A 21010-nucleotide genomic window follows, 5' to 3' on the forward strand; every position below is an offset into this window, starting at 1 on the left:
CCATAACTTGTTCTAATTCCAGGCTTGATTAATAATTTTTCTTTCCTTCATTTCTCCTCCCCCCCCTCCAAGGGTATCAATATTCATTTTCACATGTTAAAAACAGTTCTGTCTTTTCTAGTAGAACCTGTTCAGATTGGTTACCTGAGATTGGTTTTTATTTTTGGCTTATGCCTCCCTGGGTCTCTGAGGTTGGTTATGAATTATGTTCTTTGTTTGTATGTCTGAATACTTGTTGGAGGGATTCAAAACAGACCTTTAGGCAGCCTGTTTCCAATGCATTCAGGTGATTAAGCCAGGGCTTAAAACCAACATTGACTATGATTTAACCCCAGAATTCTGAGAGATAAAAATGGGAACATGAGAGCAACCTGTGGCCCAGGATCTGGATATTGTCACCGACCTCATTTTATGCAGATGCCTCGGGCAATATTTATGGAAAGCCAGGTTTAAATGGAATAAATAAGTAAACAAACATCTCCTGAAGTTACCCTGTCCTCCCATCCCCTCAGAGTTATTTCCTTCCTGATCATTTCCTCCTTATTTTTTCCCTAGGTGATAAAGTAATCTAAGATCTCCTAGAGATGCACATACAGAAAAAACAGTATTTATGAAGAGATCCAAGTCCCTATACACCTGGTCCTATTTACCAAGGACATTTTCTACCTGCCTGAGATGAAGGATAAGATGGTAACTGCCACACACCCCATATCACATACAAAGATTTATCAGAGGGACAACTGAATCTTTCTTTGACACTTCCTCCACTGTACCTGAGCACAACAGACTACTTTAAAAGGCACTAAACAGACATGTGACACACAGCTCTGCCTATTCCCTACCTCTCAGCATTTGCCGTCTGAAGTGACTGCCTCACTCTGCCTCTTGGTAGGGCCAGCCCTGTAAATATAATAAAACTATTTATTTGAAGAAAATTCCAGTTCACAAATGGCCCCAGCACATAGGTTTACTTTTTCAGCAGCAGACTGAACATGTAAGTGGCACATGCTCTCACAGGTCTTTACATTCAAGACCCCCTAATCACAGTTAAGCGAGCACAGCAGCTCAAACTTACCCCACACCATAGAAAACAATCATTTGTGGCTGTTTGTGGACAAAAGCTCAGTGACATTGAATTAAACAGGAATGGCATCCAACTAGTAGGTGTTGATGTCATGCAAAACCTTTCCACGGTGGTTCATTTTGTCTTGTCCTTAACTCTGATTAATAAAAAGTGCACCATCCGTTCTTTGCAATATCTCTATTTCGGTAATGCCAAGGTGAACAACATGGGAGCTTCAAGGTCACAGCACTGTCACATTTGAAAGTACATCATAATAACAACATAATGCCATTCATGATGTTGGAGAAAGGACAAGACATCCATTGTCATCTGAAACAGAAGAAGCCAATAAATATGGTGCCCACAAATGACATTTCTTCTGAAAAGAGAGGGCTTTATTCATGCTATATTTAATCCAGGAAGAAAGAGCCAAAGGGATGGAAATGTGAGAGAACCAAATGTCTTAGGTATGATTGTACTGTATACCTTGACACAAAGAAAGATCAAAATAGACAGCTTGTCGGTCTCCTCTGGTTCGTTATGGATATCACAAAGACATCCTTTTGATTTGGTCCTTGGCAGTTTTGCCATCATCTCCATTTCTATTGCAGCTAAACCTATATAATCCATATACATATGCTCTGAAAAAGCTATTAAAAATACCAGAAAAGGTAATGATTGGAAAATGGCCTGCAGCATGGTGCTATATTGGTAGAAGAGTGACATCTCGTGGTAAACAGGAGAAAATGAAACAATGAGGTTCTTTTTAAAAGCAAGCATAAACTATTTTATTACACTGTTGCTGAAACCTTAGCCCTTTCTGCTACAGATAATATCAATCAATCTTCCCAGTACCTAACAATAGAACCTTGGTCTGCAATCCTTTACACATCTGCCTGGGATTAAGTCCAATTGAACCTCTGAGCTGTCATACATAGGATTGCGCTGTCAATTTATTTATTTCATTTTTATCCAATCCCTTCCTTCAAAGACCACAGGGCAACATGTATGGTTCTTCCTCGCCCCGTTTATATCCTCCCAACAGCCCTATAAGGTTAAGGTAAAAAGGTAAAGGGACCCCTGACCATTAGGTCCGGTTGTGACTGTCTCTGGGGTTGCGGCACTCATCTCGCTTTATTGGCCGAGGAAGCCAGCGTACAGCTTCCAGGTCATGTGGCCAGCATGACAAAGCCGCTTCTGGTGAACCAGAGCAGCACACGGAAACGCTGTTTACCTTCCCGCTTGGAGCGGTACCTATTTATCTACTTGCACTTTGACGTGCTTTCGAACTGCTAGGTTGGCAGGAGCTAGGACAGAGCAACAGGAGCTCACCCCATCGCGGGGATTCGAACCGCCAACCTTCTGATTGGCAAGCCCTAGGATCAGTGGTTTAACCCACAGGGTAGTTGAGGGCAATATGACATTCTCCTTGCTTCATCTTGCGGCCTGACCTAGACCAAGGGTTATAGAAGGTAGACTTAGACTATTGGTAGATCTCTGGGTGATTGAAAGTAGCTGAACTAGGATTTCTGATTTCCAGTTTTTCAAACAACAAAATGACTCCCTTGCCAAAAAAATAATTACACTGGTGAAGGGAAAACACACGTTAATCTGAAGTATATTTTTTTTATGTGGGAGAACTGTGGGCACCATTCTGTTCTGTCACTCAAAACATAATCCTTGGCTCAAGATCCTTTAATTCTGTATTTTGCACTCAGTGGAGTTGGCAGTTTTTAGGTTCCTGATAAAAAAAAACAACCCTGAATGTTTCAAAATTGACCAGCAAAATGAATGCATTACATATTTATGTGGTATACAAGCACTATATTGTTCTTCCTTTGGTCAATACTATGGAAGACATGTGTCTCATGTCAATTTCCAGTTATGAAACAGCCAGTTGGTCATAGCAGCTACGTATATCCAGAACCAATGCCCTGGGGGTAGCCAATGGGATGCCCTCGTGGTGGTGCTGGACTACATTTCCCATCAGCTCCAACAAGCATATTCAACTGTCAAGGATGATGAGAGCTGTAGTCCAATAATGTATGGAGGGCACCATGAGAGTCATCTAGTCCAACCCCCTGCAATACAAGAATTTATAGTTTCTTTATTTGTTTTGAGGGGAAAACAGAGTAAATAATGTTCTCATATAATTGATAACTATTTGTGCATTCCTCCATGTCACAATACTGGCATGAAAGCAGGACAAATTGGGAAGCAAAATCCACAATAATATATGAAATGCACACCCTAGGCAGAAAAGTGACATCAAAAAAGAAGAGGAGGAAGGTGGTATATATGGCCCTTGGCTCATCAGTCATGGGAAATTTTCAACACTTGACATCCATTTTGCATCAAGAAGCAATTTATTCTAACCTGATGGCAAAAGATAGGCAGAAACTTTATGTTTTACATTGGCATGCTGAAAATTACAAAATAAATCTTAAATAGTCTTCACCTGAAACATTAGACAACAAACAAGTCAAATATGCTGGCTGGGGCATATGACTAATAGCACACTTACATAAAATGTGATGCTAGGAAAATTGCTTTTCTTGTTGGAAAGAAAGCCCTACAAACCAATTATTGCAAAATCTAATGATGCATAAATTGGTTGCTGCAAGCAGCACACATCAAGAAATTCATGAAGCTTGTTTAACAGCCACCAGGATATGAGAGAGTATGTGCATCAAATTTAGGCACAGGAGATTACACCTTTTTACCTGCTGAGTGGCTCATACAAAACTCGCAGATAGCAAAACCCATTCACAAGAGCAATGTATACTGTGTGTATAGATCTGACCCTAGTTTATGACTGCACATAGGTACGGGGCAGGATTGTACTCTTCTGCAGAGCATGCAATAACATGAATGCTGAAAAGAATGGACATGTCTTCAGGGCTTTGGGATAGTATTCCCAAACAGACTGTGTGGATGAGAGTATGAATGAAATTGCTTCGGGGCACAGCAGCAAGAACTGGGTAGATCATGTCCTCATAGGTTTTTCCCATTGTTTCATTCCATTTCATTTCACTCCTCATTATTTCACCTCCTTTCCTCTCTTTCCTTCCTCATTCCAACACAAAAGCTGGGGACGCAGTCTTTCCCCCCATCCCAGTCTTGTGATCTTCATCTTAATCTCCAGAGCAGGTTCAGGTTGGTGTGTGTGTGTGTGTGTGTGTGTGTGTGTGTGTGTGTGTGTGTGTGCCACATCATGTGATCATTTATGCAGAAAGGGCTTTCCTGCCCACCCATTTTTTATTCAATTTGACACCCCTGCCTTGGTATGGGGCTAGCATGTTCTCATCTCTCAGTCAGCTCTTGCTTTAAGTGTTGGCTGAGCAAGTCCAGTGGAGTATTAGGCCCCTGGTGCAAAGGGGGTCGCTTCCCCAGAGGAATCAGGGAGTGCTGTCTCTGGGATTCTCAGTTGCAGGGCTCAAGATGCTCCTGTGAGACAGGTTCTGAGACAGCACTGAGATCTGGGTCTGGGTGTGCTGTTGGTCTTCCTGATTCAGTTGGTTCAATCAGTAAAGCACAATATGATCTCTGAAATGGCAATGAGATGAAATATTCGCCTGAATGATGTTCTGTTTAAATTTCTCTTGAATGTCTGAGTTGTTGTATTCAGGTGTATATCAGATTAACAAAAATATAAAGTACTCCTAAATTAGGGCATTTTTGTGAGTTGGTGTCATTTAAATCCCCCACTCCCCCTTCCCCACCCTGGAAGCTCTAAACATTTCACACGTCAGTTTGGCTGTGTGTCTATACAGGAAGCCTCCCAAATCCACCAGCCTTGTAAAGAAAAAAAATCCCTTTGAGAAGTAATGGTGGGTTTTAAATGCATTTTAGCATATGAAATATATGAACAGCATGTCAGACTCCCTTTGCTCACACTTTACAATTGATTTGCTACAGCTGCTGCCAGAAGTGGAGTCCTAAGGAAGAAAAGGATGAGTTCTTTCATCTCAATAGGCTGTCTTGTACTAATATTTGAACTAGAATATTTCAGCCATTATGGCTCAGATGTCCTCGGAGAAAGAAAGATATGTGAGAGCGGAAGCCCGGATCTCTGGTAAAGCACTCCAGCTGACACTATACTTTAGGCAGCCAACGGTTGCCTCTCCTGACTAACGTAGCCCCTAATTTCTCATTTCCTTTCAAGCCATCCAAAGCAGGATGGAAGGAAACAAAATTATTATTTGAAATATGTATTATCTTTCCTTATCATTTATCTACCCAGCATAGCTGCCAAGTTATCCCTTTTTTAAAGGGATTTTCCCTTATGCTGAATAGGCTTCCTCGCGAGAAAAGGGAAAACTTGGCAGCTATGCTACCCAGTCATTTAGCTATTTAGCTCCTCCCCCCAACCTCTGAAGAACTGTGGCCACATTTTCCCTTGTACTTCCGAGATAATGAAATATTTGATTGTCCAGCTCTTTTCAGTGAGATTTTGGCTGTACTCCATCCACAAAAGAAGAGGCAGGGGCTGGTGGAGTAGGAAGAATGTTCAAGAAGCTGGTTGGATGAAAAAGGGAAATGGGCTATTTAATGGGAATTTACAAAATCATTTCAAAACTCCCAAAATCCCTTTTCACCTCAGTGCATACTGCTCTTTTACAGAATATCTGCAGTACTTGAGTTGAAATTAGGGAAATGAGATATATGGTACTATGAATGATCTCAATTCTCCAAGAGCTGGTCCCGGTGAAGAAAAAGTGGTACTGCCCACTCACAAAAGGAAGGTGTCAGCTGACTCGGTCAAATTCAAAGGTTTGCGGAAGTACAAAAAATCTTCAGACAAAAATATTGAGGAGAACACACCCACCCCAAAAGGAGGCCAGTCATGGCTGAGCTTGAGCAGTGGGCATGAAATGCTGATTGACCACTGGGGAGAAATGAAACCGAGTACATGGATGAACAGAATGGAGTGTGTAGAATGCTGAAGAGTAGCTCTCCACATACTACAACATTTTGCTGCATTTTCCACGTACTGTACAAAACAGCGTACTGTACTGGAAATAGGCATAGACGGTTCTGTCTGTCACCCCACTGCAAGTGCATTTTCACAGCATATGGTCATCTGGAAGTGCAGCATTTTATCATGCCAGCCCTGAAGAACTTTTGAGGCCCAAATCTTATCCTCCTTGGCACAGCAGCAGCTGCAGCATGGCTGCTCACATTCTGTTTGCCAGTAACAATTGACACAATCTGGTCACGGGATGAGAGGGCAGCAGAGCAATCACTTCCCACACTAGTACCACAAGGCACCCATGCAACACTTGCATGATAAGGAACCACAAAGTATCAGCCTCTGCATGTGAATCTTGTCCTTCCAATGTGTCTGGCAAGGGAGGAGGAACAGTCACATCACACAGTACAGTGTCTGCCTGTGAGGTAGGACACGAAACAGTGAACAGCTAAGCAGCAACCAAGATGAAGGAGAGGCTCATATCCTTGTGGGCAGGTATGTGCCTGCACAGTATGTTCTGAACTGTGTCCTTGGCTGTTTCTAATAGCAGCTAAGAGCAGCTAAGAGAGTCAGACTCCGCTCCCTCTTGGTTGCTACTCAGAGTCTGGGGCCACTTACTGCATTTTCTCTCCTCCCACAATAACACCCACTTTTTTGAATGAATGTGAATGGGGGGAGAGGGGGGAGAGAGAGAGAAGTACAGTGAGGCATCCACCAACAATTGGGGAAAATGCAGTTTTAGGCAGGGCCGTCTTTCCCATAGGCATTGGGGTGCAGGGCACCCGGGCGCAGGGCTCTCAGGGGCGCCAGGCCGAGAGTCCAGGGCCCGAGAGTTGAGTCCAGGGAAGAGCCCACCCATCAGTCGGAGCACAGCAGTGGGCTCTTCTGCTGCAGGCGGCTCTGCCCCGCGAGTTCAGGGGCGACCAAGCCAACGAGACACTGAGGCGGCCAGCCAACTCCGCCTTCCTGTGTTCCTGGGACCGGGCAACCTGGGGGGGGGGGGTGCCGGGCAGATTTTTGCACCCCAGCACCACATATGCTTAAGACAGCCCTGGTTTTAGGAAAGCAAGGTTATGCACTCATACACGCATCCTTCTCCAAAAGGAACTGGGAAGATTGGTCGAGTTCTACAAAGTTATATTAGTCCGCAGATTATGCCAATAAAGTCAGAATGAATGAATGAATGAATAATCTATATATATATATAAATGTAAAAATCTTGAATGTGTCGGCCGCACTTTTCTTCGTAACCGCTTGACTGATCATCCTGAAATTTTGACACAACGATCCAGGCCACTTCCCGAGGGTTGTTGGGGACAGGTAGAAACCTGGTTTTCCACCAAGTCAAACAGCGCCCTCAAGTGGCATTATACCCTCCTCCACCCCCTCCCTTCCTGTGAAATCTAAGCCACACCCACAAACCAAATGACATCATCAACCAAGCAACTGAAACCACCAAGGCGGCCATTATCAGACCCCTAGGCCTTTGTTTTATGTAGGCCCCTGCCAGGCCCCCACTAGGCCCGGGGGGGAGATAACCCACAGCAACACACTTGGGGGCACGGCAAGGGGTTTTTACTTTACAATTTAGCACCACTACCCCCCCAAATCCCCCCAAATAACCACAAGACAAAAATAAATACCATCCTTCAAAACGTCATGAGATACGCCAGTCACAGAGAGGGGGGGGAACAAACAGAATAGATCATAGATCGGGACATGTGGGGGCAGTCACAGGGATTAGCCACAACAACGCACCACACCCACAAACCCCGCCTCCGCCATGAGATCCTGTAAAACAGGGGGACTCTGAGGCTCAGGGGGATCTGAAGGGGGCCTATTACCAGACAACCCACAGAGTCAGGCCAGGGCCCAGGAATGGAGATGCAGGGCGGAGGCCTCGGGTCACATTTAAATACTAGCCCAAGCCAAGGCCTCGCCTCTACTTTACAGCCTAAAGACTAGGCCTTGGCTCCATTTTACTGGCTAGGCCTCAGCTCTACAGCCCTTTAAATACTATCCCGAATGGAGCCCTGGGTGGGAGGTGGGGGGAGGAGGAGCCCAAATAGGTCATGGGCTGACGTAGGGTGGGGGGAGCAACTGTCCAACAACCACCAAAACAGCCATTCCACCCCCAAAGCCCAAGCCCAAAGCCTCTCCCGGCGGCTGCATTAATAAACGCCTACCGGTAGCAGCATTAGGCAGTCGTTCATCATTTCTCCTAACACGCACTTGGGGGCACAGCGAAGGGTCTTCGCTTTATAATTTAGTGGGTGTTGTGTCACATGCGAGGCTCCGGCGGCCATTTTAAGTAAGCGCAATCATGCCCCTTTTAACCTAGGCTTTACTGTGTTTCTCCGAAAATAAGACACCGTCTTATATTTATTTTCCCTTTTAAAAAACCCCACAGTGGCTTATTTTCAGGGGATGTCTTATTTTTTTATTACGCATCCAGCCTTGCCTCTTCCTTGGGGCCCTCCAGAACTGCGCCTATCAATATGTCTTATTTTCGGGGTATGGCTTATATTGCGCAAATGCTTAGAAACCCTGCTATGGCTTATTTTATGGGTATGTCTTATTTTAGGAGAAACAGGCTATATACTACAACTGATTGTAAGCCTCTGTGTCTTTTTTTTAAAAAACAACATCCATGCACTTTCTCTCCCCAGTTTAAGTCCTCAGATATTTGCAGTGGCCACCCCCACCCCATTTACAATCCCCTACCTTCCCCTTGCCACTTCCTGGGTTTTTTATGGAACTGAACAACTCGGGTGCTTCAGAACGCACCTTCTGTTGCCAGACCCTTGCAGGGCCAGACAGAGGCCCTGTTTTTAACCCTTTTGTTACTTTTTTCATTTTACTGATAGTGAATATGCTGACCGAGGCCCCCATTAGATTCGGAGGCCCAAGCCAAGTGGCCCATATGACCCCCCTCCTTCTGTCTGGGCCTGCCTGTTGCTACGGGGCTGTGGGGCTTCGCTATTTGACACCCCCCCCCCGCCGGTCGGGAATTTTTAAGTAGTTCTCTGCGTCCCAGGGCACATCATCACCCCCAATCCTTAATCTAAATATATAGAAATGTTCACGATGCGTGCGCAGGGGCCAATGTATGGAGATACAGGGGGGAGGGGACAACAGAGGGCTCAGACAAAAGTAAATACTGGGAAATGGAACCCAGAAACTGACATTTCCTTCTCCAAGGGTGGGGGCCAATGTAGGAAGATACAAGGGGTAGGGGCCAACACTCCCCATGGACAACAGAGGGCTCAGACAAAAGTGCATGCTGGGAAATAGAACCCAGAACCTAACAGTTCCTTTTCGAAGGGTGGGGGCCAAGGTATGGAGATACAGGGGAGGGGCCAACACTCCCCAGGGACAACAGAGGGAAGGGTATCCTACCGAAACACAGGGATGAGCAGGGGTGGAGGGAGGAGGGGCAGGATAAGTCATGGATCGGGACAGGGTGGGGGGGATCACAGGAAAGAACCACAGCAATGCGTGGCCGGGTCAGCTAGTAGTCCATAAATCAGTACAGTGATATGACTTTCAGGTTTCTTCCAGGCAAGGAGATTCATACTGTAAATGGGTCATTCAGATCTCACAAACAGGTCATTGCCAACAGGGGTTTGTTTGGTTTTTCAAAACTTGCAAGGTTTTCTCCAGAAAGGGTAAATCTGAATTAAATAGTAAGTGCTGTGGCGGGGAATACAGGCTGGCTTTGGGATCATCATGTGGACCCTCCTATATATAAAACTCTGCATGCATGAGGAGCAAGAATACTACAATAGACACTCATCTCGGTAGCACCTTCAGATTCAGCTCTTACTCCAACAGCTTGAATTAGCTCAGTGTTTAGAATCCTTTTTCTTTTTTTAGCTTTCTTATCTGTGTGTGCATGACGAGCATACTGTGGCATCAAAAAGTTAAATGATTTGACAAAAAATAATCACTTTCCTTCCGTGATTGTTCAGTTTGGAGTCTCACATGAGACTGAAATTTCAGTACTTTTCCATTCACTAGAATATTCATTGATCTGCTCATGCAACCAGCACAAATTTTATCTAACTCCTGAGACAGAGGAAACAATAGCTAAGGAAATGATTAACATCTAAAACAGCTGTTTTGTTTCTGTTAAACGTTCTGGTAGCTTCTGCCAAAATGAAAGTTTCATTCAGCGTGGTTTAATCTGTGAAAGTTCCCAGAGTGGTTTAATCTGCCTTCCCAGGGAACTCTGAGCTGTAATTCCAGACCCTCCAAGTGTCCCTATTTTCTGGGGACAGTCCCAGATTAATAGAGCCATCAAGGTTTGATCCCAGAATGTCTTGCTTTCCTTGTTTAGGACGTCCCTATTTTCACTGGAGAAATGTTGGAGGGTATAGAGTTATCCTACCCCCAAGCCATCTGAAGGCAGCCCTGTATAGGGAAGTTTTTTAATGCTTAATCAATGTTTTATATATGTTGGAAGCTGCCCAGAGAGGCTGGAGCAACTCTGACTGCACAGTGTAAATAGTAAAATTATTATTATGGGATAGGATGTCCCTATTTTTAGTAGAGAAATGTTGGAGGGCATGTAATTCTAGATCTGTAAAGGGAATAGGAGTCCTCTAACAACTCTCAGCACCCTTAACAAACTTCAGTTCCCAGGATCCTTTGGTGGAAGCCTTGACTATTTAAAGTGGCGTGATACTGCTTTAAATGAAAGGAAGTTCTGTAAAAAGACCTGTCCTTCTCCAGAAATGTACATCGTAAGCCATGCCTACTGGGGCTGTTGGGGGGGTAGAGCAAAACAACATCTGGAGGGCACAAAATTCCACAGTGCCACAGCTCTCTGTAATGCAGTCAAGTTGCTCTAACAGAAATGCTCACTAGCTTGTCAGAAACCTCTTCTATCTTCCTTTCTTCAAGTCTGTGGGCAGTGAGACAGAATAATCAAAGTAGTTGCACCTGTGCCTTATTCCAGCTGCAACTGACATTAGTAAATAGGTCCTAACAGTGACACGTAAAGAGAGAAATTTCAGATTGAGTGAGAATAGTTTCTGCGCTAAAGCTCTACTTCCCTATCAGTCAAAATTATCACTTCCATTTCTGGTCACTTGAGGAAGTGCCTCCTCATCGTTTATGACAAGATACACAGGTGGCTGCTGGCACATACCAAACCCACAGACTGGACCTTGTTAGTATTCCCCTCATCACTTCACATTTCATTTTAGAAGAAAAAAAGGCACTAACACTAAATTAAACTGCTGAACAGAAAATAATTTGAATAGGTTAGAATTTCCCTTTTAAAAAGTATCATTTATCCACCCTGAGAGTAAACAACAGGTTAATTATTTACCACAGGAATTCTATTAGCCCAGGATTGTTCCTGTTCTTATGCTAAATTACTCTTTAAAAGTGACACTTTCTCACTCTCACTGCCTATCCTATCCATAGAGGCAAACAAGCTAGGAATAATTTTCTCCTAAGTACCTTTTAGGGTATTTGCAGAGCCAGAGAATAGAGATACGAGTAATGTAATGTTACAACCAGATATAACATGCAGAGTAAAGCGCTACTTAACATGAGCAAGGGATGTGCTGGGATAACAGAACTGGGACCTATATGAATGAGAGATTTATTTTTAGGCTGAAATACTATGCACACTAAGGGCACAATCAAAATCTCCTCTTTTCCTTGTCAGCAGGGTTTTACAGAGCAGCAGGGCCATGGCTGTATCTGCAGCCCCGCTGCACACAGCGGTCGGGGTGAAACAAGAGCAGGGGGAGGGGGTATCAGATCTGGAGCAATAATTCAGCCCAGATTGGGCCCGATGCTGTTGCACAATGGCAGTGAAACCAGTCTAGGACCCAATGGATCCTGGAGGCAACTCATCCTCTCCCCATCTTGCATTGCCCGGTTTTGGGACTTTTCACTGGCTATCATGGATGTTGATCCCATCAGTGACCTTGCACATTCAGCAGCCAGCAGAAGCCTTGTGTAGTTGGCAAAGCTGGAGAAAGGGATGCCTCCACTCAATGCAAAAAACCCGACCTGGTTTGGATTGTTCTGTCCCTTGCAAAAAAAAAAAATCACCACTGAATTCAGTGGGACTTAGCATGCATAGAACTGCGAATGTGTGTTTCTTAACCGGCTCAGCATCAGCATCTGGCGCCTGTGAGAAGCTGCTTTGGCTCCTGCACCCAGGCAGGACCCATCAGTGCTGATGCCTGCCCTGGGGCGGACCCCCTCAACAGGATATGGGCATTGGGCATGCCATTTTAAATTTTCCATACGGGCAGCTGGCATAGCACTGTTATATTGTGGAATATTTTAAATAGGAACAGGTAGCTGCCACTACAGCCAGATAAGTCCTTGGCCAGGTGGGTTCACTGGTGTAGGAAAGAGCACTTAGGAGACTTTACTGAGAGTTTCTTCAATCTTGGAGCCAACTCTGTTTTTTAAAACCCGAAGTTGGCAGGACTGCTTTGCAGTAGTCCCTAATCTTAAAGACAGCTAGAAGGCAAGGATCAGAGGTTATCTGAATACATCAAAATGGAACAAAGATCAACAGCTTTTCTTGTATGCAGTTGATCTTTATGATTTGAATGCAGCCACGTGGTCAATGAAAAACCCCCACAGCTCATGCCAATTGAAATGTAAATGGAACAGAAGCTAAAACTGTCTTATCTTCTAACAATTTCTGTTAGTCTTTAAACACTTGTAGGTTCCTTTACACGTATCAGTGGTGTAATGAGTCTTGTAATGTATTTAATAGAGGCTGTCGTCAGATTCATTGCCTGTTAGACAAATACTTGAGACAAGAGATAAAAGCATTAGGAAATAATTTGGCCCTGCCTTAAAAATAATGTACTGAAAAATAGAGGCATGCAAAATATTAATGGTTTCAACTTGTTTTCATGAATATGATTACATCATATTACATCATATCACTTTGGAGGTCTTTAAGCAGAGGCTTGACAGGCATATGTCAAGAATGCTTTGATGGTGTTTCCTGCTTGGCAGGGGGTTGGACTGGATGGCCCTTGTGGTCTCTTCCAACTCTATGATTCTATGATCACTTCACATTTTTATCTCACCATGTTTTCTAGAATATATATTGATTATCAAAGATTCAGTAACACTTCATAAGTAATCTGTGTGTCCAGGGTTCCATCTGGAATTTCTTTGAATTAAGACCACTGAAGGTCTGTAATGTAGAAATATTTTTTCCCTGGTAGCTGTGTTCACTTCAGAATAGGGGCACTATAGCATTGTTTGCTATTTCAAAAGAGTGTACATGAAGCTATTTCTATGAGCTACACACCATCTGCTCTTCACATACCTAAGCCAAGAATGTAGATACTTGGAAAACTAAAGTGTTTGACAAGTTTCAATTTCTATGAGATGAAACCACACTTAACTTCCCAGATTCCTGTGCTCAGAATTCTTTTCTTTTTTTAAGCTTTAAAGTATACCACACCCAGGAACAAGCTTTGAAGTACACCCCTTACACTTATTCATAGCTGTCAAGTTCTCCCATTTTTAAAGGGAAATTCCCTTATGCTGAATAGGCTTCCTCGCGAGAAAAGGGAAAACTTGACAGCTATGCACATATTTGAAATATGACTCCCCACATATAAAAAACACTAAGGGTGCAAATTTTTGCTACATATTTGTGCAAACGATGCACACATGCCTGCCACTTAAATTTCTACAACCTCAGTAGTCAACTAATTTTTAGACCTATATAAATTAGAGAACATGACTAACTTAGGATCATTGATTTAAATGGGTCTAAAAATAGTAAAAAATAGTTGCCTACAACCCAGAGCACAGAGCAACATTAGCTATTGCACATGATGATTGCGAGAGTAGGAATAAGTGTGGGTTGAATGTTATGGCACAGACTTCTAACTGTAGGGAAGAAAAAGTAAATTTCAGGAAATTAAAAGTATCACTGCCAAATGGAAAAAAGGCCATAGTATCATTTCCTCGTTGTATGGCTTTCCATTGTTGCAGAGCTCACCCACAACGGACTGAACTCACTGAGAAAAATATTGAGACGAAACATTTTTATTTTTATTGGTCACTAGCTGGCCCGGCCACACGTTGCTGTGGGGTTTTGTGTTAAGTGGACCTTTTCCTGTTAAATGGACCTTCAGAGTCTCCCTTCAGAGCCCCTCACCTGCCCTGTCCCAACCCTGACTCGCCTACTGTAAGTTTCAAAAATAAGATTTCCCCCACCCACGCGTATTCCTGAAAATATCCCCACCCCACCCCCACTGCTTTGGCTGACTCAGGGTCCTAACTCCCCCCCCCATGGCTATGGGGTTTCCCCCTCCCTTTGTTGTGCCTCATCCCTGTGACCCCCCCCCCCTTGTGAAAGCCCCATATTCTGTTTGTTTTTGCCTGTGGCCTACTGGGCAATGTTGCGGCCTACTCAGTTTTCCCTGTCCCAACCCCCACCCACCCCATTGCTTTGGCTGACTCAAGGTTCTTCCTCCCCCCCCCCATGGCTATGTGTTCATCCAGGCCCTATTCTGTTTGTTTTTGCCTATGGCCTACTGAATGGTGCGGCCTACTCAGTTTTCACTGCTTGGCAATGCTGCGGCCTATTGAAAAAGCTGGGCCTTGTTGCTGCAAAAGGACTGTTTTCAGTTGGTTGCTGTGGAATTTTGTGATGTCATGTGGCGGCGCAGCTTTGGAGGCAGCAGCGTGCGATCTGCCTTTCTATTGGATGCTGCTGGAGTCTTCAGAGCTTCTAGTGGTGACGTCTAATTTGGGCGCCACTTTTTTGTGTTTAATCATTATTTTAGGTGTGAAAGGTGTGGTTTTTTGGAATTTTTTTATGCTAGATCCCTCCCTGTTGGGCATGGAACATTGTGGCCAAATTAGTTACATTACGGTTCAGCAGTTACAGAGAAAGGCTGTGACCTCCGCGCGCGCAATGCCTACATTTTTATATATATAGATACTTATCTGAGCTTCAACACAATCACATTTTCATTTCATTCACTGGACCACTAGTGGTAAAAGTTTATTTGTTGATGACATAAAAAAAAAGAAAACTAATCCAGTTTCTCTTTTTGTTCAAGTGGCAAAGACCTATGGCAATTGATACCCAGTGCAATGCAAATTTCAAGTCAAGTCAAACCAGTTACCATCAATCCTCATCATCAGATATGACACAGTGAGGTGGGAAGAGCCTATGGTCTAAAATGGAAGAGAAATGGAGGTAGGGGTAGGGAGGCAAGGGGACAATATGTGGTTGTTTCAATTAGACATACGTTAGCTTTAGTTGCAATAAGCAAGAGTGGCTAAGGAACACGAGGGACCAGGAGTTCCACAGGGCACAGGGGGAGAGAATACAAGTAATAGGAATGTAAACAAGAGAGAGTGGGCAAGGAAATACCATCATTTTTTTAAAAGCTGTCTCAGGCAGAATCAGGAGTTCAAGCAATCAGGATCCACAGATGCTCTATAGGCCCCTCTGGCAATTTCTGGAGTTCTCAAGGTGTGATGGGAAAAGCAAGGACAGTATAGGCACTGGGATAGGGGGTGTTGTGTACTCCTACACCACCTGGCAGACACACAGTCATCTACACAATGGTTTGTTTGTTTGTTTGTTGGCTTATTAAATTTGTTAGTCATTTTATATTGCCAGGGCAAACAAAAGTGACTTAAAGCCACCCAAGCAGACAGACAAAAACAGCACATACAGTAGGTACATTAAAACCCAATAAGGGGGTTGAAATGCACTTGGTGGCTCAAGGTATTGGGAAGAGAGGAAAATAATTGCACACTAAAAGGGATATTTAGAATTAGTACTGTGCTGAATTCCCATGAGGTTTAATTTTTAATTGGAAAATCTTCCAATGGGGAAACAACGCTCTTCTTCATGCCTGCTTGAAGCCACCATTCCTCCAACCTGCTGCTGCTTGGTGAAGGGAGGTAGATACAAAATGGTCCCCATTCCCAAGGCAACAGGGCCAATGTTCCTTCTCATTAGGATAAAAAAAACAGTACAATGCAATGGGACAACATCCACATTTGAGTTAATAAAATGTGGAAATGTGGAAGTAGGATTATTGGAAGGAAGCATAAAGCATTTACATTGGGGGGGGAATCTCAGATTTCTGTCTAGGACTTGCAGACTTTATTTATTTAGTCACAGTGCTAAACTGGGAAATGTGAAGACTAGGAGTGCTCATTTCAGTGGAGATTTTCCCACTGGCTAGTCGCAATAGGCAGTTAATGACCATATCCTTGGCTTGGGTGGTCTTCATGTTCCTTTCTTGTGATAGCTTCGTGCTGATTTGATCTACATTGGTCATTATGAATTCCGATGCCAAGATCTGAGTAGGGGATGCACTGCTACCCATGCCATCCATGATATACTGCTTGTACAGCTCTACCACCTTCTCCTCCAAGTAGTTATTCAGTAGTGAATTTGAGAGGGGTTGCTGGTGTTGCATGATGCTGGCCACTCTCCAGCATGAAGAATACCTGTTGGTTGGCTTGCGAGGGACCTCAGCAGGTGGAATTGATATGGATTCCATGGGTGGTGGGATCTCTGATGACTCCAGGAATGGACCTATCCCACTGTCATAGGTAAAATCTGTTTTAACTGAACTCATAGGCAGTACCTGGTCACCAGCAATATGCAGGTCATTGTAATTCTTGCAAATGCTTTTACAAGAAGGTGGAACTAGGTAAGTGTCTCTGTTTATAGCAGGTCCTGTACAGATTTCCACAGCTGGAGATATTTGCCTTTCCAATACTGGATTTGGAGTCTGCGTATCCACCTGCCTTCTACTGTTTCTGTTTTCATTGGAACAAACAGAGAAGATGAACTTGCCAACAGACTTACACCTCCAAAAGAGATTTCTGTCCTGTGTTTCCTCTGTTGAGTCATAGGTGATACCATTCAAAGACCTCATCTCATGTACTGCCTCTTCTCCTTGGTTGCAAGTGAGCTTGTAATTCATAAGATCATGATAAGGAATTATACAGAGGTACCCTTCTGACAACATCCTCTAGAACTGGAAAACAAAAAGAGCTAGCATGAAGCACAATGTGGCAGGTAAGGGAATGGTATAACAGGAGCAAACAGCAAGTGACATAAGTGTGTAAAGTACAACTGAAACCATTACCGACTACTAGGGAGATAAGAAACATCAAACAGATTGGGATAAATTCTAGGTCATTAATGCACACTAATTCCAGAGTGGGGTGGGGTTTGTGAAGCTTTGCCTGCATTCACACATGAAAAACATGAATGGTACACTTTGACCTTGAAACTATGAAACTATTGAAGTTGAATCCTGACAAGACAGAAGTACTGTTTTGGGGGGACAGGAGGCGGGCAGGTGTGGAGGATTCTCTGGTCTTGAATGGGGTAACTGTGCCCCTGAAGGACCAGGTGCACAGCCTGGGAGTCATTTTGGACTCACAGCTGTCCATGGAGGCACAGGTTAATTCTGTGTCCAGGGCGGCTGTCTACCAGCTCCATCTGGTACACAGGCTGAGACCTTACCTGCCTGCAGACTGTCTCGCCAGGGTGGTGCATGCTCTGGTTATCTCCCGCTTGGACTACTGCAATGCGCTCTATGTGGGGCTACCTTTGAAGGTGACCCAGAAACTGCAATTAATCCAGAATGCGGCAGCTAGACTAGTGACTGGGAGTGGCCGCCGGGACCACATAACACCGGTCCTGAGAGATCTACACTGGCTCCCAGTACGTTTCCGAGCACAATTCAAAGTGTTGGTACTGACCTTTAAAGCCCTAAACGGCCTCGGTCCTGTATACCTGAAGGAGTGTCTCCACCCCACCATTCACCCTGAGATCCAGCACCGAGGGCCTTCTGGCGGTTCCCTCATTGCGAGAAGTGAGGTTACAGGGAACCAGACAGAGGGCCTTCTCAGTAGTGGCACCCGCCCTGTGGAACGCCCTCCCAGCAGATGTCAAAGCAATAAGTAACTATTCTACTTTCAGAAGACAGCTGAAGGCAGCCCTGTTTAGGGAAGTTTTTAATGTTTGATGCTGTACTGTTTTTAATATTCGGTTGGAAGCCGCCCAGAGTGGCTGGGGAAACCCAGCCAGATGGGCGGGGTATAAATAATAAATTATTATTATTATTAGATTTGATGAAGAATAAACTGAAACAGGGCCTTGTCCTGGAATTTCTAAAAACTGGATTGCTACTGGAATTTGTCTTATTATTCTCAACTTAAAACTTTCTAAAAATTAATCTACTACCTGGCCAGAGCTCTTGGAACCTTTTCATTTGCATTCACACTGCAGCTGATTCTGATTTCCTGACATGTCCCTGTTATTTTGCACATTATATTTGAGCTTTCATAATATGTAAAAGCCACTTTTTGACAACTAATGGAATGGAATGGAGCATAAGTTTAGTGCTCATTTGTTTCTTGGGGGGGGGGAGCATTTGCAGCCTCCTTAAAATGGAAAATCATGGAAGTTTAGCATGGCTCTATCACTGAACTACAGCCCTCACCCTGAAAGGTTCTAGGGATCTAGAAAAAAGGGAAGTATAAAAAGCTGAGGAAAATTATGTCGGAGGTGAGTAGGCTGCATATTATGACCTAGCCACATACTTTTCTTTCACATTCTGATCAGAGCTTATGTTAACATACAAATGGCAAGAAACAAGAAATGCCACAAAGTTTGACATCAGAGAATACATAATGGATTGTTTGTTCTCTTTCATCCTACAGATGTTTACAGGGCTTAGGAAACAGTTGAACATCATGCTTCAAGTGTAAGTTGGAAGGCTGTTAGTTAAGAGAGAAAATGACAGTGGTTTCAGGGAAACAGGTTATTTATGCTATTTAAGAAAGGCACAGAACCAAACAGCAATGAGGTTTTTTTGGTGGCGGGGGCGAGGGGGAGGAGAATTACAAAATGTTCCTGGCAACTTTGTGAATAACAGCAGAGAAGTTCTGCTCTTTTTATTTTGGGGTTTCGGGTTCTTAAACTATTTCTTTATAACACCCCCCCTTTTTTTACAGTTGGAGGGATGTTGCCCAGATATTCACACCCATTGCCTACAGCTACTCTTCCTAGAGATAATGGATCTCTGCATAGGAAGAGTGCATAGAGGAAAGGACATTCAAAAACATCATCTGCATAGCTTGTGTAGAGCTGACTAGAAATGCAATACTGTAGTATTGTCCACCTACTATTACTCTGCTGTTATGCACTATAGGAAAATATTGGAGAGCATAAATCTTGGTGCATGTCTTACTGCATAGTCAGAGTTAGTCAACTATAGCTGTGTATGTGACCTATTACATCTATATGAAATAAAGGGTGGGTTTGGTCAATTACAGTCTCTATGAAGGCAGCGTATTATAGTTCCTCGGTCTATCCTTCTCTTAGTACAGTGGAACCTCGGTTTATGAACACCTCGGTTTACGAACTTTCGGTTTACGAACGCCGTGGACCTATCTGGAACGGATTAATTCACTTTCCATTACTTTTAATGGGAAAGTTCGCTTCAGTTTATGAACGCTTCAGTTTATGAACAGACTTCCGGAACCAATTACACCCATGTTTCAGTTTATGAACACTTCAGTTTAAGTACTTTGCGGACCCATCTGGAACGGATTAATCCACTTTCCATTACTTTCAATGGAAAAGTTCGCTTCAATTTATGAACGGTTACTCCGCGGACCGTCTGGAACGGATTAATCCACTTTCCATTACTTTCAATGGGAAAGTTCGCTTCAGTTTATGAACGCTTCAGTTTATGAACAGACTTCCGGAACCAATTGTGTTCATAAACCGAGGTACCACTGTATATGGTTTAAGTTCAATTTCAGTTATATTTTTGACACTTATAAAAGCATCTGTCATTTTTGTAAATGCATGCTACAAAATTAAATCCACTCAACAATAACAAATTACCCCCTCCCCACTCAATTAGTACAAGACGGCTTCAACCATGAAGCACATTGCTCCATAACCAACCAAGTGTATGCGGTGGGTCCAAGATGACAGTGTTTTCATTTGAGGAGGTTATAAATGGATGCCATACTTCAGTAAAGTAATTAGCATTCTGAGAACCATTGAAAGCCTTAACCCACTGGGTAAGTTTCACTCAATAAGATAAGACGCATTTAATTTCCACCCAAGTTCTTCAGTTAAACTGGTTTCATTTGCAGTTTAGACTGTAGATCGAAATCCTTACAGGCAGCATCATAAAGCGTGTACATTGGAGACACACAGCAGATAACCCAATCCACACACAAGAAAAAATAATCTGTACTGTATATGGTATAATCTAGTTCTCACTTACCTTGAAGAACTAAGCTGCTCGCTCCTTAAGGCAAGGACTGTGGAAAGCTTGCAATGGTGTGCAGAAATGTTGCACAGGCATTTGGCTGCCTTAAAAGCTTCTTATGTAACACTTCTTTTCCGTTACTATAGCTCATGGGTAAGAGTTTCATTTACAGCTTTGTAGGTGGCAAGTGGTTTCCACACACACACCGCCCCGCCCCCCCGGGTCTCAAGTCACAATAGGTTTTTAAACGGAAGTCTCTGTGCAGGGCATAGGGAGAGCTTTATAAATAACTTTCTGCTGTCAAACAACTTTTAATTCTTTCTTCCTCTTTTTGTTCCCACACAAAACCTTTTTGTGAAACTGTCTGTTGTTAAAATAGTTTGCTGCTGCTGCCTAATCTGCGTTCACTTATCAGCCAATATTTCTAGACTGCTGTCACTGAGAACTAGAAACTTTTTTATTTACAGGCTGTTCATCATAAAGTAAAGCCTGTTGGGTAGCATTTCATGCAGACCTAAAGCAATATTTGTATATATAATGTATATTCATTTCATAAAATGTATACACCGCTTGAGTATATATTTAAGAACACTCAAAGTGGTTTTACACACACACACACACACACACACACACACACACACACTCAATAAGAACCATGATTTCAGACTTTTGAAATAGCAAACAGAAATC

At 43.5% G+C, this 21010-nt stretch overlaps 1 protein-coding gene across 1 annotated transcript; it reads right to left on the reverse strand.

Annotated features, from left to right (window-relative positions):
- Nucleotides 1-15029: 15029 nt before the first annotated feature.
- Nucleotides 15030-20470, reverse strand: TASL (TLR adaptor interacting with endolysosomal SLC15A4). The gene is made up of 2 exons (XM_035116453.3): nt 20336-20470; nt 15030-17056 (listed from the first exon to the last, which is right to left on the reverse strand). Exon 2 carries the CDS (start codon nt 17045-17047, stop codon nt 16175-16177), a length of 873 nt encoding a protein of 290 aa, XP_034972344.2. The 5' UTR covers nt 17048-17056; nt 20336-20470; the 3' UTR covers nt 15030-16174.
- Nucleotides 20471-21010: the final 540 nt, after the last annotated feature.

This window comes from Zootoca vivipara, chromosome 4 (genome assembly GCF_965207765.1).
Source record: "Zootoca vivipara chromosome 4, rZooViv2.hap1.1, whole genome shotgun sequence".
Classification (NCBI taxonomy): Eukaryota; Metazoa; Chordata; class Lepidosauria; order Squamata; family Lacertidae; genus Zootoca; species Zootoca vivipara.